This window comes from Astyanax mexicanus, chromosome 6 (assembly GCF_023375975.1).
Source record: "Astyanax mexicanus isolate ESR-SI-001 chromosome 6, AstMex3_surface, whole genome shotgun sequence".
NCBI classification, from domain to species: domain Eukaryota; kingdom Metazoa; phylum Chordata; class Actinopteri; order Characiformes; family Acestrorhamphidae; genus Astyanax; species Astyanax mexicanus.
Window position 1 is genome coordinate 32,251,085 of NC_064413.1, and position 27,860 is coordinate 32,278,944.

At 38.6% G+C, this 27,860-nt stretch overlaps 1 protein-coding gene across 2 annotated transcripts; it reads left to right on the forward strand.

The window, feature by feature from the left end:
- Positions 1-309: 309 nt before the first annotated feature.
- On the forward strand, positions 310-27,800 carry arid1aa (AT rich interactive domain 1Aa (SWI-like)). Of its 2 annotated transcripts, none has more exons than XM_007251787.4 (20): positions 310-1,573; positions 12,038-12,232; positions 12,726-13,346; positions 14,539-14,652; positions 15,960-16,200; positions 16,361-16,453; positions 16,550-16,720; positions 18,569-18,893; positions 19,360-19,502; positions 19,619-19,722; positions 20,351-20,560; positions 20,701-20,905; positions 21,078-21,210; positions 21,291-21,463; positions 22,221-22,362; positions 22,481-22,606; positions 22,835-22,931; positions 23,189-24,026; positions 24,314-24,444; positions 24,526-27,800. In XM_007251787.4, the coding sequence occupies exons 1-20, from the start codon at positions 665-667 to the stop codon at positions 26,449-26,451; spliced, it is 6,897 nt and encodes a 2,298-aa protein (XP_007251849.3). In that variant the 5' UTR covers positions 310-664; the 3' UTR covers positions 26,452-27,800. The 2 variants fall into 2 exon arrangements, with proteins under 2 accessions (XP_007251849.3, XP_007251850.3); XM_007251788.4 differs by having other exon boundaries at positions 21,297-21,463.
- The last annotated feature ends 60 nt before the right edge of the window (positions 27,801-27,860 follow it).

A 27,860-nucleotide genomic window follows, 5' to 3' on the forward strand; every position in this document is an offset into this window, starting at 1 on the left:
GAAAACATTGTTTGGCCCTTGCTATATCATTATATAAAGATCATATTTACACACTTAGCTATTGTGATATTTGAATGTATAAATGTATGAATATGGCTAGATTATGCTAGATTGTAAACCATAAATTGTGAGTGCATTGCAGTCAAACCAGTTAATTTTACTATTGGACAAAACAAATTCTGTGTATGAAGTTTAAGAAAATTATTTATTGCCAAGAAACTGCATTAGTTGTTATGCAATGGCAAGACACCCCCCTCTCACTCACTCACACATACACACCCCCCGCTTCTTCCCCCAAACCACCTCCTCTAACCGAGTCCATTCCGCACTCTGAGCTGAATCCAGTCCGTGTTTGCGAGGCTCCAGCCTATCTCGGTAAAATGGCTGTATGAGCCTCGTGCTGGTGTGATCCGTTCCTCCGCTGTAGTCTAGTTCTGTAACAGAAACCCCCACAATTTCTGTGTCGGTTAAATTCACTCCCGGGACCTCAGTTCACTAACACTTATTCTGCAAAGCCGTGCCGACGGTACAGTCCGGATTCGGTCCGGCGGCAGGGGTGGGGATGAGTCGGGACGCGGGTAAATTGTTGTAAAACTGCTGTATTTACATTCAATGTTGAACGTTTGATTGTGACTGGACTCGCCGAGAGGGAGAGAGGGGTATCATGGCCGCTCAGGTCGCCAGCGCTACCTCTCTCAACACCAGTCCGCCTTCCGAGCTGAAAAAACCGGATCGAGACCCAAAGGAGGAGTCGGTACCGGGGGAGAAGCAGCAGGAAAATAAGGAGCCGGGACTCGAGAGCGGATCTCCGGGCCGTGGGGAGCTGCACGACCGGGCCGATGTTGGAAATGCAGGGGGAGGAGGGGAGTCGGAGATGAAGAACGGGAACGGAAACCCTTCTCGAGTGAATAATACTCAAAATGATACCACTGGACCGGAGGGGAGTACCCACCCGGGGATGGTACACCACCACGCGTCCGCTTTTCCACCGCCTTCCTACGGTTACAGTCAACACTACGGACGGGCCCCTTTTCATCAACATGGCGGACAACAAAGCCCTGGCATGGCAGCTGCAGCGGGGCCAGGCGCTCTGTCTAGCAACATGATGGACCCGTATCAGGCAAACTCGCACGACCACGGCTTCCCTAACCACCACTTTAACAGCTACGGCCCGTTTCCGAGCCGGACGCCCTACCCCGGCCAAGGCTACGCCGTGAACTCCCCGCGCAATACTCCGGCTCAGGCGGCAGGGGGGCAGGCAGCCAAGCCACAGCCAGCGGGAGGATCCACGGCTATGGCTGCATCGTACAATAATCAGAGGTATACTATGGGAAATCCACAGCCCACGTCCACCCCGACTCTCAACCAGCTCCTAACTTCCCCGAGCTCCAGCCGGGGTTACCCGAATTACCCCCAGAGCGACTACAACAACCAGGAAGGTGCTAACAAGGGACCAGCGGAGATTGGCAGTAGCGGACAGTATGGTGGGGGCCATCCGGGTTGGCAACAAAGGACCCATCACCCGCCGCCAATGAGCCCGGGAAGTACAGGGCAACCTCTTGGTAGAAACCAGGTAAATGGGCTTTAGCTAGAGCTTCTTTTTGGTAGCTAAAGACTGCCTCTCTGTGCCTCGTTTCTGTCAAAACGTGAACACTGATCACGCTAGGCTAGCTATTGTCCAACACACAGATACTCTAAAATGGCTGCCTCCTTGGTTTTTTACACACCACCTTCTTTAACAGCGTTTATTTGAGTGAAATATAGACATTTTGCGACTCCAGGGTCTGTTTATAACATGTTCAACGACCACTGCAGTCAACTGAGCGGTTAAAGTAAGTGCACGGTCTGCGAAGAAGCGCGAAAAGAGCGTATTTTGTGTCCCCTGCTTTTTCCAGCAGCAGGCGGCTTAAACGTAATTATCTGAAGGTTGGCTAGCAGTTCTGGCTGAACCCACTTTAAGTGTTTAAATTTGAGTTATTGTGATACTGAGAGACCGGTGTTTTACTGGTTATCAGATTGAAAACATATGCCACGAGTCAGCTGCTCACATTTGGTTAAATTCGTTTTTTGGAGAGGTCGTTTCACGCCGGTTAGAAGGACCTGTTCGTTTTTAAAGGTAGGTAGCGTTAGCTAACCTAGCTAGCTTTACTTACATTAAGGTTAGCTAATTATCAGTAGAAACACACAACAACACTTACATTACAGGTTAATATAGTTCTTTATCATTTGATAAAATACTAGAAGTAGAAAAGTCACACTGTGTGTCAGAAATATTGCATTTGCTGTGTAAAAGTCATGTTTCAGACGTAGCTAGGCCTGGCTGTTTGGCATTAGTTTGCCTGTGTCTGTAAACGCAAGCCAAGTGATTTGAGTAAGCGCAGCTCGCTTTGCAGTGGGATTTGAATTGTGGAGGTAAAATCCTCCTGTCAGAGGCAGGAGACAGTTGGGCTTGGGTTGACATGCTAGCCGAAATCTGATTGGCTCTGCATCCTCTACTCTTGGCCATTTATAATTGCATAATGATGTAACGCAGCAACAATGCCTGATTAGTGAATGCGCTTCTCATCTACAGACTTGCAGAACAGCAGACAACGATTTATCAGCTTAAAATAAATTATTTATATACATCAATATATATTATATATTTTTGAAGAAACGTCTTTTGTATGGCATATAGGTTATCTTAAGAAAATGTTCTAACTTGTAAAAACTCAAAGATATCAGCTGTCAATTCTTTTTAAAGTAAAATTAGATCCAACAAATCTATCATTTCACCAGGAGCACATATCCTTAATATAAGTCTTGACTAGTGATGTTACTATTTATTTACACGTACTTGCATTCTCTCTTTTATTGCATATCTCCAGTGTGATTCATATTAGTAAGATCCAAGTTCAGATCCAAATATCTGTATATGATTTTAACTATTACAAATGTTGAGTAAGGATATCTAATTTAATTTAGACTAGTTGTAATATGTAATTAGGATATGTGCAGTGGTAAATCTTAGTATTGTTATTTTAAAATACATCTTGTATTAATTAGTAGTAATAATATTAATGTCTAAATGTTTAGGTTTTACTAGTCAGAATTACAGAGTAGGTATCTGGAATTAAAATTTTACTTAAAATCCATTCTGTTCCAGTTTACCAAATCAATGGTAACATTACAAAATTACAGTAAGGGTGTGTGGCCCTGGTAAAATGTCTAATCAGAAAAGTTTATAGATCAGTAGAACTGATATTCCCAGTGAGTATTTCAGAGCTCATATCTGAAATGCGTTTCTAATAGTAAACTGTTACAGAAATCTGAATTTCTACTTCTGCCATTTTTTATGCTAAAGTGGCCTGTCACAGTTTTGACCAGTTTGATGCAACCCTGGATATTTTTATTTAACTATTTACACTCTAAATTGAAGAACAACAAATCTGTTGGGCTCTCATTAAATGAACATTTAAAAGACACTAATTACTTTATTCTTTCGTTGTGGCATTTTTTTTTATTTGAATTCGCTGGTAAAATATGCCATCTTTAATGCATTTATTATTATTTTTTATGGTTTGAAATTCTAAAAAGAAATTGAACACCTGAACTTGAATAGGCTAATAGATTTACAGGTGAAGTATTGAGAAGGCAATGGATTAATTACACCTACAGCCATTCTTTTCCCATCTTCTACTTTTCTGTTTCTAATGTCTCAATACATAGGAGGATAGGCCTGTAGTAATTGCAGTAAATTGTGCTATTATAGTTAAGACCATTTATGCCACTGATTATAATGATAAACTAATATAATAGTGCAGTTAATCTCATTTAAAGAGCAATTTACTTTTAATTTATTAGTAGTAATTTATTATCAGTATTTAGATGTTGGAGTTGGAATAAGAATATTAAAATGTCCTATTTATATGGAACATGAACATGTTACATACCAAATAATTTGTTTTATTGGTTTCTTAGCCAAAAAAACAACAATGGGCAATATCGAGGTGATCAAAAATAAATAGAATTTATCTCCTTATAGGGTATGATAATGGGCTGGACAGTGGGATAAGTAGGACTGGACAATATATAGTAAATATTTATGTATCTGCTAATATTTTGAAAAAATGTAGGCAAATTATTACTTATTGCAATTATTGGAGCACCACTAGAGTTGCATTTTACCATCTCAAGGTACATAAATCAAGCACAGTTTAAAAATGATTGAAATACATCAAAGCAAGCAAATCGTCTTTATTATATTACTTAAATGCACAGCTTGCTATGTTTGGTGTTTCAAATACATATATGCTTTAGCATTCTACTATGTTGAGGTGTTCGTCATATACATCTCATATTAAGCATGAGCATATTGAGGTATAAGTTTGTAGGACTGTTGGACTCCAGGTTTGTATGACATTAGATTTGTAGGATGATCTGCAGGATGATAAAACACATCTGTTAATATATTTGGCTGACCGTTAAAGATAGCTCTCACAATTATGGCCACTAATTGTGTTTGTCAGACCTTATGATTGTATGATTTGCTAGATGACTGACAAATGTTGGATTTTAGGACCATTTGAAATGCAAGGAACATAGTGTGAAGGGGAAGTTCCTGTGATATTAGTTCTTTTATGCATATTGTGGTTAATGTTCTACGAGGCTAATCAACAATCATAATTATTATCCTGAACACAGTTTCTTATTCTACAGTTTTCTAATTTATTTGGAAAGGCTATTTGAGAAGTTTCCCTACTGAGTTTATTGTTTATTATGCTAATTATGTTAAACTTCTTGGACAAAAACAAGCATTTCTCTTTATAGCTAATACCGCTATTTAGTAAATATAAGATGTGTGCAGGACTATGATAATTAATACAAGCATTTTAAAGATTCGATTGTTTCACCTCAACACATTTATATTTGTAATCAAGTGTTTGATAGTATTTGTGATTGGTAAGTAGCAATAACGGTATTGTTACTTTTTTAGTTCTGTTTTTATATATTATAATTTCTTAAAATTGTGATCCTTAGTTTGGGTTGTTATCATTCATCTAACTGATGTTAGTATTATAATATAAAGGCTGTAATTTAACCAGTGATGCTGATTTTCCATTATACTGATTAAATATTATATTTAAAATAGCAGGCTCAAATGAAAGTATGCACACTTACGAATATGTGACGTCATTTATAGCAGCTCATAAGTGTTATCTAGAATATTATTATTTAATCATTCCCAATTAAAATAGATTATTTGAGAGACCATTATTGTGTTTGCCAGATAATTATTTTCTAATCCTTTTGCAGCTCCAAAATTAAAATAATTAAGCTTGTCTGTAGTTTTTGAACTGATGGGCTTCTGTTTTGTTGGATGTAGCCTGTTTTAATTTCTCAGTCATTTTTTAACCAGAAATAAATTGTGTATATTGCGTATTTGTTAAAGTTAAAATGTTGCAGATACTAAGATTCCATAAGAGAATACAAATGTGAAAATATGTAATGTATTGTCAGATTTCATCCACGGTTTCATTTGTAGCTTTTTGTAGATTGTTGGTCTTTTTTAACATGTATGCATGTGTGTATATATATATGTGTATATATATATATATATATATACACATACATATATATATATATATATATATATACATATACACATACATATATATATATATATATATATATATACATATACACACATATATATATATATATATATATATATATACATATACACACATATATATATATATATATATATATATATATATATATATATACATATACACATATATATATATATATATATATATATATATATATATATATATATATAAAATATGCTTTTTGAGGTATGTACATGGAAAATATCAGATCATACACAGCCCCCACTTCCCATATCTGTGCATCTTAGTTATCTTAATTCCAAGTCATTATGTTTCATGCATCCTGAATTGTTGGCACAGTGTAAAGTAAAACTTCCGACTCACTTTCTTCAGACTCCTCTATATAAAGAAATGATCTACTGAAAGTAGATAATTATATATAATTAGATAGTTGGTAGATAAAGTCTGAATCTTATTAAAATATTACAGACACAGTGCGTTATCAATATTATGATTTGCTGTATTATTGACTTTTTGGTACAATTTTAAATGGTTGTGTTTAATATTGAAATATATATATATCAGAATTAAAATATATAGCATAGTTTTTTCCCCCCAATATCATGCAGCTCTGTATTGAAAGCTCAAACCGGCTACAAGATCACTGCACAGAATTGTAGAGCCGTGTGCATGATGATGTTCATTGTCTTGCAGGGGTGTAATGATACACTCGCAATCTACAATCTGATTCACTGCACAGTACTAGGTGTAAAGTTCAGTTTTCTCAGAGTATATTCTTCACTATTAGTGAGCTTGGGAGGCTGGAGGATTGCTATGCTTGAAATGACCTGTACTGAAGTGGGATGTTGGTGCTGGTTGTTTAAAGACTTTTTAGTTCAAATAATAGTTACAAGTATATTATATTTGGGCCATTGTCCACCAGTATAGATGTACGCTTTTTTTAAACATTCATTGCATTTTTATTAGCAGATATGGTTGGCACAGAAACCAGTCAGTATTGATGATACACTTGCATGAATCTTGTTGTTTTGAAGTGTGCTCTGGGTTATGTTAATCAGAGCTTCTGCTGCTGCTGTTCTGTATGGTGTCCTCCCTGCCCTCAGTTCATCTGTTGGAGCTCTGGTATCCACCCCATCCCCCACAGCCAATCAAAGAGCTAGTCCAGCCGTGTCTCCTGCCAAGGGAGCCTTTGCTTTATCTTATGCAGATTAGCCATGTGCTGCTTTTATTTATTTTATTTTTCCTTTTGGACACTGGAAAATGTCAAGAGCCGCTTTGACTCAGCCACTTAAAACTAGGCCTTGTTTACTAAAGGAAGACCTCTGTTGAGTCTGCAGTTTAAATCAACTGATTAAATGTCCTTATTTATTATTTATTTATTTATACATTTAAACTTGTCCTTGACTTCCAGTATTTATAAAATTATTGGTTCTCTGTGATATGATGACTGGCAAATCTTCTAAATGTGAAATGGCACATTTGTATTTTATGTCATTTGTTGGTGTATTTTTATATGGATATACTGAATATGGAGCTGACCAATATGGTAAAATATTTTACTAACTAGTTAAAGACATTTTCATGATATGTCACAATGTTTGATGTTTTGACACAGATAAAAATGCATCAGTAGTGGCAGGTTCAATACTATTCAACTGCAATTAAATTACTCTCATTTATTGTAAAGTAATTTTAATTTAATATTTGTTGCACATCAAGTTTAACAGATGTTTTCTCTATAATGAAATGTATAAGTGTATAGTTCTTATATGCTTGAAAAATATTTTCATTAAGCTGTAAATATTGTTATTGCCTAGCTCTAATTGAATAATAATCTGTAATGTGTAGCAGCATTTAATTAATACTTAAGTAGCGAAGAACAGGTCTGTACATTGCACAAACTTTGCACAGTGTGTTAGAAACTAGCTTTATAGGGGCACATTTAAAAGGATTAAATTATACAGACTATATTGAGGCTTTATGGTCTTTTTTTTATCCAAACAGATAAACTCAGCTACTGCTAAAGGCTGAAGTTTGTACAGGGTGGTGGCAAAATGAGAAAACAAAAAAATGATATATATATATTTTTATTGAACGTGTTTTATTTCACTTTAATTAATGATTAATTGAATATGGTTTTACAACAATTTTACAGCTGTAAAGTATTTCTTCCTTACTTTTTAATCAACTTATGTATCGTTTTGGAAACAATTAAAAGATTTGTTGTCATTTTTATCCATCAAAGTTCACGGTTTGCTGGCTAAATAAACTCACTGAGATAGACATTTGTGAACATTTATATTTAGGATCTTGGATATTCTCAATCTTTAACAGACACAGTACTTTTTAAAGCAAAAATCTTTTTGTATGAGGCTGAAGCTTGCTCTAAAGGCATGTTTTGAAGAATTTTCCGTTCCATATTAAAAGATGCAGCAGGCGCATAAAACATGCCTTACTGATGAACTAACTTCAGTTTTTTTTTTCATCACAGTACACACTTGTAATTGTGAGATTGTATCTCGGCACACCAGAAATTGCACTATGTAACTTTGGTAAAGTAAGCTGGATAGTGCTCGTGAAATGTGCAACACTGCATGCAGTGAAGTCATAACGATAATATAATGTATGTGTAAAGTGTGTCATTTAGTGGCAGCTTAAAGCACAAATTCAATTTCCTGACTGTAGGTTAGCCCAAGAAATAAAGCAGTTAAGTCAAAAGGTTCACAAAATGAGACCGTAGAAATAAGAAGTAAAAGCTATGATACATTTACAGTTTACATAAGCATTAAACTAGGGCAATAAATCCATCTTCCAAGCCGATTATCTTAGACTTTTTTAAAAACTATTTTAATTTATAATTAACTAATATTTTAATTGACTATTTTATTTGTATTTACAGCAAGCAAACTGTTAGATAAACACTATTTTTAAAATAGTGAATAAAAAATTCATGTTAAGCTTGTCCCATACGAAAGCACTGTGACCAGGTGTGTGCTTTTCTAAACAATCATTAAGCTAAAGCGTTGCGGTCATATTTTGTGTGTGTAAATTTTGGGAAAAATATGTTTTCAGAGTAATTGTGTGTATTAGACTGTGCCGCCAGTCAGACACCCTGATGTCAAGTAATTGGACAAGCAGTTTATTTCTTCAGCCTCTACTGCTTATACTATTTACTAAAACAGACAATAATGGGCTGTTTAACCTTTTTTGACTTGGATTTAGAGTGGTTTGTGTTTAATTCTGACACACATTCAGCATTTTGTTCTTTTAATGAAAATACACACATTGTTATTCTGTTAAGGGATTGAGTGACATTAAATAAGTATAATGAATCTTTTACTATAAAAAGAGTAATAGTAGTCTTTTCAAATGTCAAGTTTTACAATAGTATATATATATATATATATATATATATATATATATATATATATATATATATATATATATATATATATAAACTGTAGATATAGTGTTGCATAATGTATCAGCTGCATTATTTGGCCATTTGGCTATTGCACTATTTAAGAGCAAAATATTTAAGAGAAAATGGTCAGTCCAGACTGTATCTTTGTTGTACATTAAGTAGTTTAGTTAGTTTGGTTAATGGTTGTAAGTTGTTATAGTTTGTAGCATGTGTGTAGCATAAAGCTGTTAGCATTTTGGTTACATTATGCAGATGATCCTGTTTTGAGCTGTTCCTGGTGTTGCTGTAAAACGTTCTATTAAGCAGGTATCTCCTGGACTGTCCTGAGTGAGCCCCAATTTAAACCTTTTGGGTTCTAAAGTTTAGTCAGGAATCAGTAGAGTACCTGTTTGAGGTAGTAGTTGCTGTGGGGCATATTGCATGCTATTGGGCCTGACTGGACTTTTTCTTTAAATTTCTTCTCCATCTCTCCAGCATGGTTATTCTCCTCTTAAGATTACTGCAGATTGATTTCTGCAGGTTGCTGTTTGGATTGTTTGTTGGTCAGCTTAATAGTTGTACTACGTTCTAAACAAAGTATATTTAAGTTGTCGTAGACAATTTTGCTTTTTAATCGGCGGTTAAAGCATCTTTGCCCAACCCAAAGGCCTAATTTTTAAAGCTGCAGGACAGTTTCAGATTGCTTTTGTAGGCTGATTTTTTTGTAGGCTGTTATATGTTAATGATTTAAAGCCACAAGTCAGTCCGTTTCAAACTGCATCTTTTGCACACTGTCTGTGTCTTGTCAAAGTTAATTTCCCACACAGTTGAGCTCTTGTGACGTTTCCATGTACTGACTACTGTCTGATCTGACTTTTTTGAGACAAGTTAAGGTACTGCCTTAGTAGCAAGTACAAGAACACAAACATTTTAGGCTGCATAAATATGTTTGTTCTTACGTTAAATCGACACAACTATTTAAGGAAAATGTAGATGGTAATGTGCCCAAGCTAATAGGTTACCACTTTCCCCTTAGCAAGGTAGCATGAGGAGTAAGGCTAGAGATATGCTTGCGTATCTTGCGTATGCATGATTGCTTCCCCCGTGTCTGTTTGGTGATTCGGTTGTTGCATTTTCAGAAATAAACAATGTTCTTGGGGTGTTTATATGGTGCAGTACGCACAAAAGAGTAGGGGCAGTATACGCATTCTGAGCATCAAAATGGCAGAAAGTTTTAGAGAGCATTTATTACAGTGTCTTGGGTTTCACTGCCTTGCGTAACATTTATGCACTCTGGTCATCAATTTTTTTCCAAGTTCAATTTTTTTTTAAATTTCCAATGCAATATTTTTTTTTGTTTGTTTTTTTATATAAATGTTGTCATGTTTACAATGTGTAAATCTAGAAGCTCTATCATTATTCCCTGGCCTGACCTCTAGTGGAAGCCTCCAGAAATGTGTGTGTACTACATAGGCAATTATTTCCAAACAGCAAGTATATCTATCTCTTGCCTTAAACGCAGCAAAATCACAGTCACAACTTAAAACCTGCTACCATACACACAAATGTGCTCCAGAAACACTTTTTCTTCAAAATTATTTGTTCATCCAGAGAAGTGGTGCTTTTTGACTGCCTGTCTGTTGTAAGAACAGTTAACTCCATAATATTTGATCGTCTGTCGAGTTTTGCGTTAGTCATTTTATTGTTACTATTGTTCCTTTCACAAGGAGTAGAATAAAGAAATAGAATGTTGCAGAACATTAGTTTTTTTTTATTTTTTCTATTTTTTTAAATATTAGTTTAGATGATTAATTTTGTTGTTGTGAATAACAGTTTCTCTCTATCTCTCTGTTGTGTTTTAAATGGACTAACAAATCATGTTAATATAAACCACACATTAGCCCTTAATACAGCATGATTACCTGTTTGTCACAAAATAGCTGTGTTGTACATACAGATTTTTTTTGTGCTTAAATCTTATTTATTACCCTTGTCATTGTCAGAGAATCCTTGTGTACAAGAAAAAAACTTTTACTGAAAGTTAATATAAAAAGTAAAGCTGGTATGAGTGATCAGCTATATATTGGCATCTTTAGGTATCATTTTTCCCATAGTATAATTTGTTATTAAGTATTGTGAAATTATACTTGTCGTTTAGAACAAAATTAGTAAAATAAAGCCCTATTATGATCAGTATATTAAGAATACTATATCAACCTTTGTCACACTGTACACAAGATTCTGGACCTCTCTGTTTATACTGCTGTGGTTTGTGTTATTCATTCAGTGCCAAGATTTGCCTTCTAAAAAAAAAAGAAGAAGAAAAAAGAAAGCAAGAAAAGTGAGCTTGGCACAGTCTCAAGCAGAAGTACAGCTGGGATGTGTTAAATATTCGGCAGACTGCCTTCCATTTGAAATGAGTTATATTTAGCACTCTTGACTTCCTTAACTACAGCAGAAAAAGGTAACATGCAGGTTAATAACCGTGGGAAACAAGTTTCTGCTCTCACTCCTCCCTCTTTATCCCCCACTCTCCCGTCTTCCACTGCAGTTTTTTTCATTCTTTTTTTTTCAGCTTGATTGCTTGTTTCCTCTTTCTGTTTAACTGTGATTTTTCTATGTAATCAACAGGTGGTTTATTTGAAATTGTAGGCTAGAATGTAAATGGTAGCTGCATGTCCAGCTGATGTCCAGTGATTTTACCACTACAGGCTCATTATACATAAACATACGTTATACATAAAACTACGGCTTCTTTATGCTTTAATCTTGTAGGCTAGTCATAGCTGTGTTAAATGACTGGGGCTGCCATAACACACTATGATGGATCATACTGAAAATTCAGTACAGACACACACACTTTTTGGACAGTGTTCCAGTTACAAACATTGTTATAAAACAGTCATCGAAGAAGGGAAACTATGGCCATGTTATGTTGCAGTAAACTGTAAACTGATGTAATAATCATGCAATATGTCAAATGTATGTTCTGATCATAAACCTGTCTCTGATTCCACAGGCTCCAGGCGCTATGGATCAGATTGGAAAAATACGAGGTCAGCCATATGGAGCAGGCAGCCCTTACTCTCAGCAGCCCCATCAAGGGCCTCCAGGGCCACAACAGGGACCTGCCTATCCAGGCCAGGGCTATGGGCCTCCTGGTCCTCAAAGATACCCCATGGGCATGCAAGGGCGCATGCAGTATGGCCAGCAGGTCAGTGCTTGTTTCAACCTGTTACACTAGACAAATAAATAATTCAATTGCATAAAGACTTTTTTTTCTCAACCATTTGAGGCCTTTTAGGTTTGAATTAAATAGAGATGGTGGTGTGTAAGATTGAATGTTGTCTTCACATCTAAGGTGCCTATCTCTTCTTTAACAAGGTTGACTATTGACCAAGTGTGGGAAAGTGATAATTTTCTTCATTAGTTTGATGCTAAGGAGGTCATTGCCTGTCTAGCAGAAATTAGCACTGCAACAGTGGTGATTTCTGGCATAAAAAGCCAGAAATGGTTTTATTATTTTACTTTTTTTTTTCTTTATCAGTTATTTTCTTTCTGCTTCTGATATTTCTCCTAAGGCTGGGAGGTTAATCTAATTAATGCAATTAATCAAATTAATATTTTAATTGTTTAGAAATAAAATAAACTGAAGTCCTTTTTTTTTTGTAAATTAACATAAGGATGCGTTTTTTTTTCTTATGTAGATGGCCTCATACGGACAGCAGGGACCAGGCGGGTATGGACAGCAGGGGCAGCAGCCTTATTATGGTCAGCAGGGCCAGGGCCCCCTCACTGGTCAGCAGCAGTCATCATACCCTCAGCCTTCTTCAGGCCAGCAAGGCAACCAGGCACCCTACTCCCAGCAGCCCCACGCTTCACAGCCATCTGCCCCTCATGGACAAGGTGGCTCACCCTACCAACAGTCTCACATGCCCCAGCAGTCCCAGGGGTCAATGTCAGGACCTCCACAAGGTCCATCTCAATCACAGTCTCCATACTCTCAGCCTACGGCTCCACAGTCCAGTCAGCCGCCCTACACACAGCAACAGGTGCCCCCATCTCAGCCTCAGCAACCAGTCAGTTCCCAGGTTCCACCAGGATCACAGGCTCAGCCTAACTACCCCCCTGGTCAAGGTCCTCAGCAGCCCCCCTCACAGCAGCCATCGCAAACCCCCACGCCCGGCTCCCAGCAGCAACCCACAGGACATGGCCAGATGCCGCAGGGACAGCCCACATCATACCCCCAGAATGCTTCACAGCAGCAACAACAGCAGCAGCAGCAGCAACAGCAGACACCTTATCAGAGGTTTCCTCCTCCTCCTCAGGTACGTTTATGTATGCTTTAATATTAATTTAAGAATAATTCAAAATAGCGCTGTACAATTTTGCTAATGTTATAATATATATATATATATATATATATATATATATATATGTATATGTATGTGTGTGTGTGTGTCTGTGTGTGTGTACAGGACCTTTTACATCAGTCATACAAGTAAAACAGTTAGTATTAAGTGTATATAAAATTTAATAATCTGGTATATATTGTTGTAAAATGAGAACAGTGTGTTATTTATTTTCTTTGTATGCTACTAAAAACATTGTACATAGCATTGCATGTTATTACCTAACATTTAAGATATTGTTGCTAAAACATTATATTGTGCAGCCCTTAATTAAACCTGGCACAAATTGTTTTAAACTTTTACCAAAAGAGAAAACTAGAGCTGTGCCAGAACATTTTTTTTTCTTTTGTGTAAAAAGAATGTAAAAATAAAAAAATAAAACAAGTATAAAAAAATATAAATAAAATAAAAAAATATATATATTTGGCCAAAATCTATACCTAGCATACATACCAAGAAAGCACAATAAATTTACCTCAGCAGTGCTTTTCTAATCATGCACTTACCTGAGCAATGCTACTGTAGTCACACATTTAGCTAGCTAGCTACCTTAGCAGTGCCCTCTTGGTCACACAGGAATTTGTCTCAACAGTGCAATTCTAATTAAAAAATGACCATGACTGTCTTATAAGTATAAGTTCTGCACAGAAAGGCAGCCAGTCTGTTGATAAACAAGTAAATGCTAAGGCCTAGTTAGCTAGTAACTGTTACTGTCCTCGCCCTGTCCATGTCAAACATTTCAGCAGAGAAACAGCTAGCTATGGAAGAGATAGTAAACTAATAAAAAAAGTGATGGCAACATTTTATTTTATTTTATTTAGCTAGAGTGTAAAAATGAACTGAAAAATGGAGTTTGTAAACTATTTCCCACACCAGCGGAAGAGGTCAGTGGAGTGTGGCCACTGGTCTTGGAAAAAAATACACACTAGTCATTTTTCAGATTAAGTTTTATGTGTTTTTAACCGGTTTAACAAAGCGATTTTTAGCTGACTGTTAGTTGTCCAATATACAGTGCATCCCCCCCAAAAAATACATGTTGATGTATCATGTGTAGCTCTTAGTAGTTGCAGTTATTTGTGCACTGATGTTATTCATGTGTGTACTGCAGGAGATTTCCCAAGAGTCATTCAGCTCCCAGTCCAGTGCTCCTCCCTCCAGTCAACCAGTGGCGTCCTCCAAGGCTGGCTCTGAGGACATGCAGGGCAGGCCCTCCAGTCTTCCTGTGAGTCTTGTACATCTCTTGTGCTCCTCATGGCAGTGCTGTGCAGATCACTTTATTTTTGTGTTGATGGTGTAAGCATGAGTAGGAAATATTTTATTTGTTGGTTTTCTTTCTGTCTAATTTTTTTTTTTTTTTTTTTTTTGCAAATTAGACATTACAAGACAATTAGGCAATAATTAATTATTAACAAGCCTATAGTTTTCCTAGTAATCTAAACAATGGTATTTTTTTCTGTAAATCTTGCATCTGGGGGTTAGATCTCCACTGATGGGGATGGGGGAGCTGTGATGGAATTCTTTGTTTGCTTGCTGTTTTAAAATCTTGTGAGAGACAGCGGATGCTTTGACCTCTGAGTCTTAGACAGATGGAGAGACTTGTCTGTGCTGACTCAGCATGTGAGCAGTTAAGCACTGTAACCATGGCAACCCCTGGGACGATTTGTGGATTCCCATCCCTCCCACCACCCCCCTTGCACACACACACACACATACACACCCCTTGCATTTTTTCCCCTTTTTCCAGATGAGATAAATAAGTCCAGCGGGTTGGTTGGAATTTGTGGCTCAGCAGAAAGCATCTATGTTATAATTATTGTTCGTATGAACAACAATAGTAGTAGTAGTACTACTACTGCTCTTACTACTACTACTACTACTACTACTACTACTACTACTACTACTACTACTAATAATAATAATAATAATAATAATAATAATAATAATAAATAATAATTGTATTTGTTCCTAAAAATGTTTGTACTCTGTTTCCCAAGGTTTCGAAAAAAGAAATATTCTTGTGTATTTTTAAGAAGAAATCCACCGTTACAAATTAAATTATCCTTCTTAAATGTATTCACAGGCTGTTGGAGCTGCACAACATTAACAAATACTGACCTTGCATTTGTTTTTTTCTGACATTTATGTTGTGATGTTAACATTCAGGGATCATCACTAGAAATATATAAACGGCCATGTCATGATAATAAGGCACTTTTTTTGTGTGCAGGATTTAAGATTAAGTTTATATATTTTTTCCTGTTGTAGATGAGTTATGGAAAATGGGAATTAAATGATTTTTCTGTTTGCATGTACACTTCCTGTGATGTGATTGTTGAGTTGATGCTAAATTACTGTTTTTGATAGTTACACATTTGTGGTTCTGAAGACTTTGGCTGTAAACACAATGAAAATGATCTGGTCTGGCAAGAGGGGCTCTGTTTACCTTAAACCAGAATGTGTTTGACAAACTCTTTTCTAAAGACCTGAACAGTTAACTGTACTGACCATATGTCCCTTAACTTTCTGCAGGACCTCTCAGGCTCTATTGATGACCTGCCCACGGGTACAGAGGGAGCCCTCAGCCCTGGTGTCAGCACATCTGGAGTGTCCAGTAGTCAGGGGGAGCAGAGCAACCCAGCACAGTCCCCGTTCTCTCCCCACACCTCACCTCACCTACCAGGCATTCGTGGCCCTTCTCCCTCCCCAGTCGGCTCGCCCGCTAGTGCCACCGCATCCCGCTCCGGACCCCTCTCTCCAGCTGCCATGCCAGGTAAAATCATGCAAGAAGGCTAATCTGTTGAAGAGAGCTTAACCCTGTTACAGACTTGGCGCTTAGTATTTTTTCTGCTGCTCTGTGAATATATATGCTTGCTTGTTATTTATGTTTTTATTTAATTTATTATTTATTTATTGTATTTATTTCTATATAGGAAACCAAATGCCTCCTCGTCCACCTAGCGGTCAGTCAGACGGCATGATGCACTCTGCTATAAACCAGCCTGGTGGAATGGGCCAGGAGAGAGGTAATGCCAACACAAACATTTTAATAGCAATTTTTTTTGTTCGTTTGAATCTTTTTTTCTTACTGTTTTTTTATTTTATTTTATTTTTGTTACCAGGATTTATGCAAAGGAACCCTCAAATGCCGCCTTATGGATCTCCCCAGTCTGGCTCTGCTCTGTCACCTCGTCAGTCTTCGGGAGCTCAGATGCATGGTGCTATGGGGCCTTATCAACAGAATAACTCATTGGGCAGCTATGGGCCTCAGGGTGGCCAATATGGCCCACAAGGTGAGGGCACAGTTGCAAAAGCGTGTGTTAGTTTTGAGGTCTCAACATTCAACCAATTTGACCTAACTATAACTAACTAACTATCTAACTATAGTTACTGGTTTTAAAACCAACATTATGTAGCTATTGTACCTTTTTGACTTGCTTGGGGAGAATAGTGTTGGCACGCTGCTGCTGCACTATGTAACTTTGGTGGAGATCAAAATAGTAATTTGTTGCAATCCTAGCAGTTTGACACATCCTAACAAATGCGTCTGGTAGGTCTGCTTGATTACCTATTTTTACAATATCATCGTATTAACCTCTCCTGTATGAAAATTGTAAAGGCCACAAAATGCAAATAAGCACTCTCAGAAATTCTGTGTAGTACAGGAATATGACGACCAACCACAAATGATTCCGTGTGAATATCACAGGGGGTTCTGGTAAACGACAGGATTTTTTTTTTTGCATCTGATAGATGTTTGTAGTTTTTGTCCAACTCTACTTTTTTATTCTTTCATCTTGCTACACAGAAAATGTGTTCAGTGAAGTTGTCCGGTCAGACTCAGTATGTAGCAATATAATTGCAATAGAATATTTAGTTCATGCTGTGCAGCCATAGAAGTAGTGTGTACTGCTTCAAACCCTATCAGTGTGCTGACATTTAAAAAGTTGTTCCTGTAGCCTTAAACAGTCATGAATATCTCCGGAAGTACAATTTGTATTTAGGCTGTTCTTTCCTGTAGTCTCATGCTGGTGTAACAAAGTGTTGGACAACTGCTTATTATTATCATGATCATCTGAATTTGTCACTTGTATTTTTTTGTTTGTTGGTTTGTTTTTGTTTTTTGTTTGTTTGATTTGTTTTACTTTTTTTTGCTTCAATATCTGCTGATGAGTACAGGATGGAAGCTAGTTAGTGTAGGGTTTAGTTGTTCTGCATGGGCAACTCATTTTTTGGACTGGGCTTCAGTTTGCTCTCTCACTCTCTCTGCCTGGCTCTCTGAGAGCCCAGTAGATCACAGTGCAGCTATTTTTAGCCTGGGTGAAAAGCGGCAGCTGACGTAGCACAGCCCACGTCAGTTGAGCTGCCACTGTGACTGCATGCTACAGCAGCACTCCAACCTGCTAGTGCACTCGGAGGGGACTCTGAGACTCTCCACAGGGCCTTAAGTGAGGCATGATGTATATGATGTGAATTTATTTTATATAATTAATGCTAGGAGGAATTAGAATATGGATTTTTTTTTTCCCCAAGCCAAAATTACAGTATACAGTGTGTGATCTTTGTGTGTCAATGTTTGGGTGCCTTTCATTGCTTAATATTTTTTTCTAATTATTTGTTTATTTATTTATTTAAGGTTTTCACTTGTTTACCTATCAAGTTGCAAAAATACTTAAAATACCACTTAATTAATCAAATCAAGTTTTTCATCCTCCCCTCCTTCTATTTTTATGATTATTTTTTATTTATTTATTTTGCTCTTGGGCTCCCCCTACAGGTGGGGAGTGTAATTCAGTTTTACTCCACTATTCCACCTTTATTTATTATGCTTTTAAAGTAAAATTATTATATGTAAAGTAATTTTCACAAATATTACTGGGTTACTTGGTTCTCACAGCAGTGCAGTGTATGGGTCTGGGTTTAGACACAGCACAAAATGAACACCATTTTTATGTCTAATAGCATCTAATAGTATTTACTATACTATCAACTTGCTGACTGAAAACAGCAGTTTTATTTTTCTATATAGTGTTATCAGGTTTCACAACATAGTGTATGGTAGGTGGAGCAAATCTACATTTAGTTGGTGTTAATTTGATTATTATTATATAGTTAATATACTTTTTTTTGCCTCTCTGTAGGTTACCCCAGGCAACCAGGCTACGGCGGCATGCCAAACGCAAATTACCCAGGCCCTGGGATGGGCGGATCTATGAATCCTATACCTGGCCAAGGAGGAGGACCATCTTTTGCTGGCATGCCTCCAGGTAGAATGCCCCATGGACAAATGGGTGCTCGTCCTTATGGTCCCAACATGGGCCCTAATATGGCACCCAACATGGCACCCAATATGGGCAACATGCCTCCACAGGTGGCTTCTGGGATGTGCCCACCACCAGGCATGAACAGGAAACCACAGGAAGCAGCTGCCATGCAACATGGGGCCACAAACTCCATACACAACAGGTATGTTCATTGATGTTCTGTCAAACCACACAGAGTCTGATCATTTGTTGGCAACAACAGGGCCTAATCTGAGGGTGAATCTGCAGTCCAGCTGTACTCTCTGTATGCTTATTTTGTAAGCTTGCATAACTCTGTAGATATATAGCAGCACCATTATGCAAATGGAACAGCAAGACGGTTAGTGGACCAGCTATGTGAATCACTGCAAAGTCAAACCAGATCAGCAGGGCAAGCTATACCGCACCATATTACGTCAACTAAAAGATAGATAGCTGGATACGTTACACGTCTTTTCTCACTGCTGTTCTTAAGAAGTAGCTGTCTTATTTGCTGACTAAAAATATTAACTGTTAATTAAATATTAGCATTATATGCACTACTGCAATTATAAATTATAAAAATGATAAAATAAACAAAAATGGTTCACAAACTTAGTAATTATTGGTATTTGTTTTTTTAATTTTAGGCTGCCTGGATACCCGAATATGTCTCCTGGTATGATGGGCTCAGGGCCTCCTTATGGGCCCTCCATGAACAATATGCCAGGAATGATGAACACCCAGGCACAGCCCTTCCCTATGGGTGGAAACATGCCCAACAACAGCAGTGGTGAGTGTTCAGCATAAAAAAATCATTAGTTTATTTATTAATTAAGCACTTCTGCACTTTATGGTCCAGCAATAACTTCTTATATTTTTTTTATAAAACTGTTCTTTTGCTTGAAGGCATGTCTCCTGGTCCAGAATATGGTATGGATGGCAAAATGAACCAGGCCCCGAAGATAAATAACAAGGTGGAGGGGACACCTAAAACGGAGTCCAAATCAAAGGTTTGCAGCTTATTTCCTGTGCAGTTATGCAATATAACACAATTAGATTAATAATTATTGGGGACATTTCGATTTTGGCAAGTTAATTGAATCTAACTAACCCTTTATGTTAATTGTTTTAACCAAAAATTCACTCACTAATACAATGCATGAAGTAGAATAATTGCTGGTGTGCTCACCAAGTTGCCGTCTATTGTGACAAATAAAATGGCATGCATGGGCCTTGACTTTGCTATTTAATAAGCTGTAGTTTTGGGTCTTTAGCTGGACAATATTGGAATATTTTATTGAATCATGTTATTGTGATATACGGTGTGCTTTTCTGAGCATATCTTTGTCACTTCTTAGAAATTACCGACTGGTTATTTTATTATATAGTGTAATTAGTTCTGTTTAGTTAGATATGCAGTCTATATTTTTTTTAAATAAAAAAAATCACTATTGGGATTGGGATAGTATTTAAATAGTATTTTTAAGCGCTATGATTAGTGTTTTGCTCACACATAAATTTGAGTTATTGAGTCACTAGTCCTGGTCACTAGTTTGCCAGGTTTATGTACATCACTATTTTTGGCACCTTGTTTAAGTTACTTGTTTAATTCCTTTTAAAAATTCTACTTCTGACTAGAAGTCAAGCTCCTCCACAACAACCAATGAGAAAATCACGCGTTTGTACGAGCTGGGCTCTGAGCCAGAGCGGAAGATGTGGGTGGACCGATACCTAGCATTCATCGAGGAGAAAGCCATGGGTATGACCAACCTGCCCGCTGTGGGCCGAAGGCCTCTAGATCTATTTCGCCTCTATGTGTCTGTCAAGGAAATTGGAGGTCTTACACAGGTGAGAATTTTTGCAGCATAGTCCAACAGGCAGCATTATGTATGATAAAGGTCTTGCACACAAAAATATTAAGTGGAACACACAACATAATCTGCAGCATGAACTTAGATAATGTTTTTTATGGCATGTTGTGCTTGCAGGTGAACAAGAATAAAAAGTGGAGGGAACTTGCTACAAGCCTAAATGTTGGTACGTCCAGCAGTGCAGCCAGCTCTCTGAAGAAGCAGTACATTCAGTGTCTGTATGCTTTTGAATGTAAGATTGAGCGTGGAGAAGACCCACCACCTGATATCTTATCTACAGAGAGCAAAAAGAACCAGCCTAAGATTCAGCCACCTTCACCAGGTAAGAATTTAATTTTCTAAATATTTTCGTTATGGTAGAAGTGTGTAGTAATTGTCCAATGGAGAGCAGCCTGTTTTTCAACTCCTTTGGCATGTTTTCCTACCCCAAGTTATCACAATATTGCCCTTATTTCTTATCTAACTGGGTTTTTCCTTTCTTTTTTTTGGTCCAGCTGGATCTGGCTCTCTACAGGGTCCACAGACCCCACAGTCGACAAGCAGCTCTATGGCTGAGAGTGGAGACCTGAAGCCTCCTACTCCCGCTTCCACACCACATAGTCAGATGCCCTCAATGCAAAGTGGCAGGTGAGTCAGTCATTCTCCAAGTATCACGGCCTTACATTTCATTTGACTGGGAACACCTCCTTACCTAGTCTGTTTCTTAGGAGCAGTGTGAACCTTCAGGATCCATTTGCTGAAAGTAATGACCCAGCCTTCTCCAGAAGAAACACTATGACCCCTAACTCTGGCTATCAGTCCGGCATGAGCACTCCAGAAATGCCTACTCGCATGGGCCCTTATGAGCCCAACAAAGACCCTTTTGGTGGAATGCGCAAAGGTAGGATATTCAGCTTGAGCGTTATTATTATTATTATTACTACTACTATTATTATTATTATTATTATTATTATTATTTAATTTTTCAGAAATTCCATAGAAAATGCATGTTTTAAGCAGTAAAACACAGCTTGTAATATCTGGATGTTTGCTGTTGGATTTTACCAAACACCAATCACAGTGAAGAATGATTTATTAATGGCTTCTTTCAGAATATTGGCAAAAAAATTGTATTAATATTAAGTAGTTATAATTTAAAGCTGGGATTTATCCACCAGCTTATTATCACCACTGAGAGTAGTTAACTTTTGCTTAGATTTATGACACTGTAAATTATGATTTAATAATCTTGTTTAATTTGTTTTAAATAAAAATCCCTATGCCTAATATGAGTATAGCAATATAATACATAAATATATAAAACATCAGTTTTTAAGAATATGCCACTACTGAAGTGTTTTGTCTGCATGTCATATTGCCAAAATATAAATAATATATATTAAGAAAATGTCCTTAAATATATTGATGGAATATTTTGCCATATTGCCCACTCATTATAGTCCCTACTAGCTTTGCATTTTATTTCGTATGAGTTTTTTTTCTGTTCATTCACATTACATTAAATGTTAAAACATAATGAAAAGCACTTTTGACCACTAGGGTACTTTATGCTTTGGAAGTCCTATTGTGCAGCTTTTAAACTTTACTCAAAATGGATGTGGCACTTTTTAATAGCAACAATTCATTTTTGTTTGTAGTTGGTGAGCAGTTCATACCAGGTGGACAGGGTCCTAACAGCACTCTTGGAGAGCAGTTCAATCGTGGACAAGGAGGTCCAATAGGCAACATGCCCATGGGACAAAGGCAGCAGTATCCATATGGGCCAGGTTATGAGAGAAGGTAATGCCACAGAAAATCTTCAATTATAATAAAAAAACATATGTTGACATATGTATAGCTGTGCTTGGAATGCTCTATGAGGAATGTTCTAAGCTTGGTTCTCTGCTGGGTTCTATAGACCGGAGTCAGGGATGGGCCCAGAAGGCAGCAGTATGGGGCCTGGAGTGCCACAACCAAACATGATCCCTTCCAACCCTGATGCTGGGATGTACTCGCCAAATCGCTATCCTCCACAACAACAGCGGTCAGTTCACATAAACCTAAAGATTTATTGTTCTGTCCACTGTTTTGTCCAAAAATATAATTCAAATTCAAAACACAAAATTAAATGTCCATTACTTTGCTACAAAATTAAAGAATAAAATTTTAGGGAAAACAGCTATAACACTTATGCTGTGAGCCTTAACACATTTTTTTATCAGGCTGCTGTGTGTTTGTGGATGTTCCACTAAATGCATGGTCTACTTTGCAGGCATGATTCCTATGGTAATCAATATCCTGGCCAGGGTGCGCCTCCTGGTGGCTCTTACCCAAATCAGCAACCAGGAATGTTTCCACAGCAGCAGTCCGTAAGTACTCTAGTTAATAAGTGTTCTTTCTAAATCTGTATCAAATGTCTGTGTTTAATAAATCAGTGTAAAATGTAATGTGCTATTTAACAAGCTTGTGCAGGTCAGTTTAAAAAAAAAAAAAGAATTATAGTCCTATATAATGCATTGTGGGGAAAAATGATAATGAATTATCAGCCTATTATATATGGGCCAATAACATAATCATAAATCATAATGTCTTCACATAAATGTAAATGTTACTTCTTTTCTGTCAGAACTACAAAAGACCAGGAGAGGGAGCTTACCCTCCAGCAAAACGACATCATGACGGTGAGATGTACAGCGGGCCCTACAGTGGCCAGCAGCAACAGCAGCAACCTCAGGCTCCTCCCACTGCCCCCTCATCAGGCCAGCAGGATATGTTTAACCAGTATGGTAGTTCTTACCCAGGATCAGAACGGCGACCACCTGGGCAACAAAACCAGTTCCCCTTTCCATTTGGAAGAGATCGAATGCAGCCTGGGTCTGGCCCCAACTCTCAGGGCTCTATGCCCCCTCAGATGATGGGTAGCTCAATGCAGTCTGGCCCTGATGGTCCACAGGGTGCTATGTGGCAAGGCCGAGGCGAGATGGGTTATTCCAACTATCCTAACCGACAAGGCCCCCCTGGAGGACCTGCACAAGGCCCTGGATACCATGGCATGAATCGATCTGACGAAATGATGTCATCAGAACAACGCATGAACCATGAAGGACAGTGGCCAGGGCAACGGCAACCCCCCTACACCCCAGCTGGGACCGGCCCGCCCATGAACCGACCATTGCAGTCCAACTACCAGTCTTCCCAATCCATGCAGAACCACATTCCGCAGGTGTCCAGCCCCACACCAATGCCCCGCCCCATAGAGAGCCGGACTTCCCCCAGTAAATCTCCTTACATGCACAGCAACATCAAGATGCAGAAGGCAGGTCCCCCAGTCCCTGCATCCCACATAATCCCCTCATCGGTACAACCTCCACTGATGAGAAGAGACCCTCCATTCCCTCCAGGCTCTGTGGAGGCCTCCCAACCTGTTCTAAAGGCACGCAGGCGGCTCACCATGAAAGATATTGGTATGTGATTTGTAGTGGTTAAATTACATAATCTCAACATTTAAAAACGCATATACAGTTCATATACATGTTCAGGTCTAAGAGAAAAATGTAAATAATTATTAAACGATCATTAGTTCAAGTGTTTTCAAGGTTGATGTGTACTGCATTTTTGTTCTTATTTGTTGTTTCTTTTTTAAAATAATAATGATGTAAGATATCTGTGACACATTAAAATAAAACCCAAAAATGTAAAACTGTTTTAATTTAAAATGTTTTTTGTTTTTTTTGTTTTTTTCTTCTTTAAGGCACACCAGAGGCATGGAGAGTCATGATGTCTCTGAAATCAGGTCTTCTAGCTGAGAGCACATGGGCTTTAGACACCATTAATATCCTACTGTATGATGACAACAGTATCTCCAATTTTAATCTTATCCAGGTAAGTGTTTTTTAAGCAGCGCACATAATGGTTATTATATCACAAGCATCATATCTAATTGAACATTTGTGTCGTTTACAGCTCCCTGGTTTCTTGGAATTAATAGTGGAGTATTTCAGGCGTTGCCTCATTGAAATCTTTGGCATTCTGAGGGAATACGAAGTTGGTGATCCAGGACAGAGAACTTTGTTGGACCCTAATGCTCTCAAAAATGAAGAGCATTGTGAGGATGAAGAAGGACCACTTATTGAGGGTTTGGATGATTATGAAACGGAAGAGGAGGATGAAGGAGATGAAGACAACTTGTCTTCTGAACCGCAAGAACACAGTTCATCAGTGCAGCCTCAAATAAAATTAGAACCGAGGACAAGTGACTCGAAGAAAGATGAAGATAGTAGAGTGACAGAGAAAGCATCTTCTACAGAGTCCAAAACATCTGAGCCACCCACTTCAGATCTTGCTGTGGCTCAGGACAAACCAAAACAGGCCAGCAAATTTGACAGACTTCCATTGAAGGTGGTAAAAAAGAAGGACCCATTTGTGGTGGACTGCTCTAACAAGCTTGGCAGGGTTCAAGAGTTTGACAGTGGCCTGGTGCATTGGAGTATTGGTGGCGGTGACTCAACGGAGCACATTCAGACCCATTTTGAAAGCAAAATGGATTTATTGCAGCCACGGAAATGGATGCTGACCACCCAGGCTTCTGGAAGGAAGAAATCAGCTCAGAGAAGAGAAACTGAAGTAACTGCAGTGTACTCATCTAGTCTAGAGCGAAGAAAAGACAATGACCAAAGGACTTCTCAGCAGTCACCTACAGAAAAGCCGAAAGACGATGTGTCTGACGTGAAAGAAGAGAAGCCCTCTAATTGCTCGGAGAATGCCCCAGAGTCAGCATTACAAAAGGAGAAAGATAAAGAGAAGGAGGGATCCGAGAGAACGAACCAGGAGAGCAGCAAGCTGGCTCTCCCCAATATCAGCTCTACCTTGCAGAGTCAGCGCTCGGTCACTGTTCTAGAGGATGAACCTCACAGCAAGGATGAAGCCCCACTAATCACCCTCTCTGACTGGCAGGACTCGCTTGCACGTCGCTGTGTTTGTGTCTCCAACATTGTCCGCAGTCTTTCATTTATCCCTGGTAATGACTTGGAAATGTCCAAGCACCCGGGACTTCTGCTGCTACTGGGCCGACTTGTGCTGCTTCATCATTGGCATCCTGAGCGTAAGCAAGCGCCTTTAACATACGAGAAGGAGGATGAAGCAGACGAGGACATTGGTCATGGCAAAGAAGAATGGTGGTGGGACTGTCTGGAGCTGCTGCGGGAGAACTGCCTCGTCACACTGGCAAACATCTCAGGCCAGCTGGACTTCTCGATCTACTCTGAGAGCATCTGCCTGCCTCTGCTTGACGGTCTACTACATTGGGCCGTATGTCCGTCGGCGGAAGCCCAGGATCCTTTCCCGACTCTTGGGCTTAATGGGGCTTTATCTCCTCAGAGACTGGTCCTGGAGACCCTCAGTAAACTTAGCATCCAGGACAATAATGTGGACCTAATTTTGGCGACACCTCCCTTCAGTCGATTAGAGAAGCTTTTTGGGAACCTGGTGCGCCTGGTTGGGGAAAGAAAGGTGCCTGTATGTCGGGAGATGGCTGTCGTGCTGCTGGCCAACCTAGCCCAGGGGGACAGTATGGCAGCCCGTGCCATTGCGGTACAAAAAGGCAGTGTAGGGAATCTTTTAGGCTTTCTTGAGGACAGTTTAGCAGCCACACAGTTCCAGCAGAGCCAAGGCTCCCTGCTGCACATGCAGGGGGCACACTTTGAACCGACCAGTGTGGACATGATGCGTCGGGCTGCTCGGGCTCTGCACGCCCTTGCTAAGGTGGAGGAGAACCACTCGGAGTTTACGCTCTACGAGTCACGGCTACTGGACCTCTCTGTCTCCCCTCTTATGAACTCTTTAGTGTCCCATGTCATCTGTGATGTACTCTTTCTGATTGGCCAGTCATGACAGCTGTGGGGAGCTGTGGCTCCACCTTCTCTGGTTTTCGTTCTCTCCTCTCCGCCCGTGTCCCTCGGTGTGCAGGGAATGAAAAACAGAGAAAAATGACTTTCCCTTATTTTTCTTTCTTTCTTTTTTTATTTTTTTTATTTATGCAAACCCCTTCGGATTCCACCCTTTGATCCCCTGTTTGCTGTGTCTCACTTTGGGGAGGATATCACAAATTAGCTGTGGATCATGAACCAGAGCCTCAAAAGTAATAGACACAAACTGTAACCCTGTTGCCAACAAACTAAATGGACAGGGACCCCAGGTTTTATGTGCTGCCCAAGTGTTACTTTTTATAACAAAATAAATAAATGAATAAAATAAATAGCAGAAAAAAAAATTCTTGACCAAAGTTGCTGTCTCGTTTACAGTGAGTTTGGAGTTACTTGTGCCCATGCTCTCCCCTAGAGGGCGCAGTAAGTGCACGTCTCTGGTTCGTATTTTGAGTCTGATTTTGAGAAATGAACTCTGCGGGGGTGTTGTAGCTGTATTGTGATCCTGCACGTTGAGTCCTACAGGAGCCACCTTGTCATCTGTGAGCAGGAGACCCACAATGGAGGCCTGTGCAGTAGATTGTAGACATTTTCTGTGCAGCTCTGTACTCCATTTTCCTTCTGACTGTAAAAATACTGCAGCACTGTTTCGCGTGGAGAAATGTTGGCTCAGCATCTCCACTCTAGTTTTTAAAAAGTTTTTAAAATTTAGTTTGATGGTAAAGAGAGAACGGCTTTCTCCCCAAAGTATCGAGAACCTCGGACACCCTTACCTCCTCTCTCTAACCCTTGATTGTATGACTTGACCCCTATAAAGAAATCACCTCCTAGGACTGATTTTCAACTTAAGATACAGCCCAGGCTGTGATGTATATAAGATGTTGTACATTACACTTCTTTTTTTTCTGTCTCTCTTTCTTGCCCTCTGTCTGTCACTCTTATGCTTCACACTTTTTATCTATGAAGAATGAAAGTGGACATTTGAGCTGGATTCATTACATTAAATCCTTAGGTATATAAAAAGGAACCACCTTTTTGGCCTCCCCACAGTTTCTCCATAGTACAGCAAACACAAATGAAATATTTTAATTTCATCTCCTGGTACAATGAAATAAACTCTAGATGAAGAAACACAGTCGAGATATTTTTTTTTCTCCAGTTATATGAATTCTGCATATTTGTATTTCAGACTATGTAGCTAAAACTTAATGTAAATTCCTCCTTTTCCCCTTTTTGGCTCAATGAATATCATTTATTCAGTATGAAATCTTTATACTATATGTTCCATGTGGTAAGAATAAATGTACATTAAATCTTCGTAAGATGTTTGTGATTTGTTTTATTCATTTAAACGGGGTGCTCAGGGCCAGTAGCATA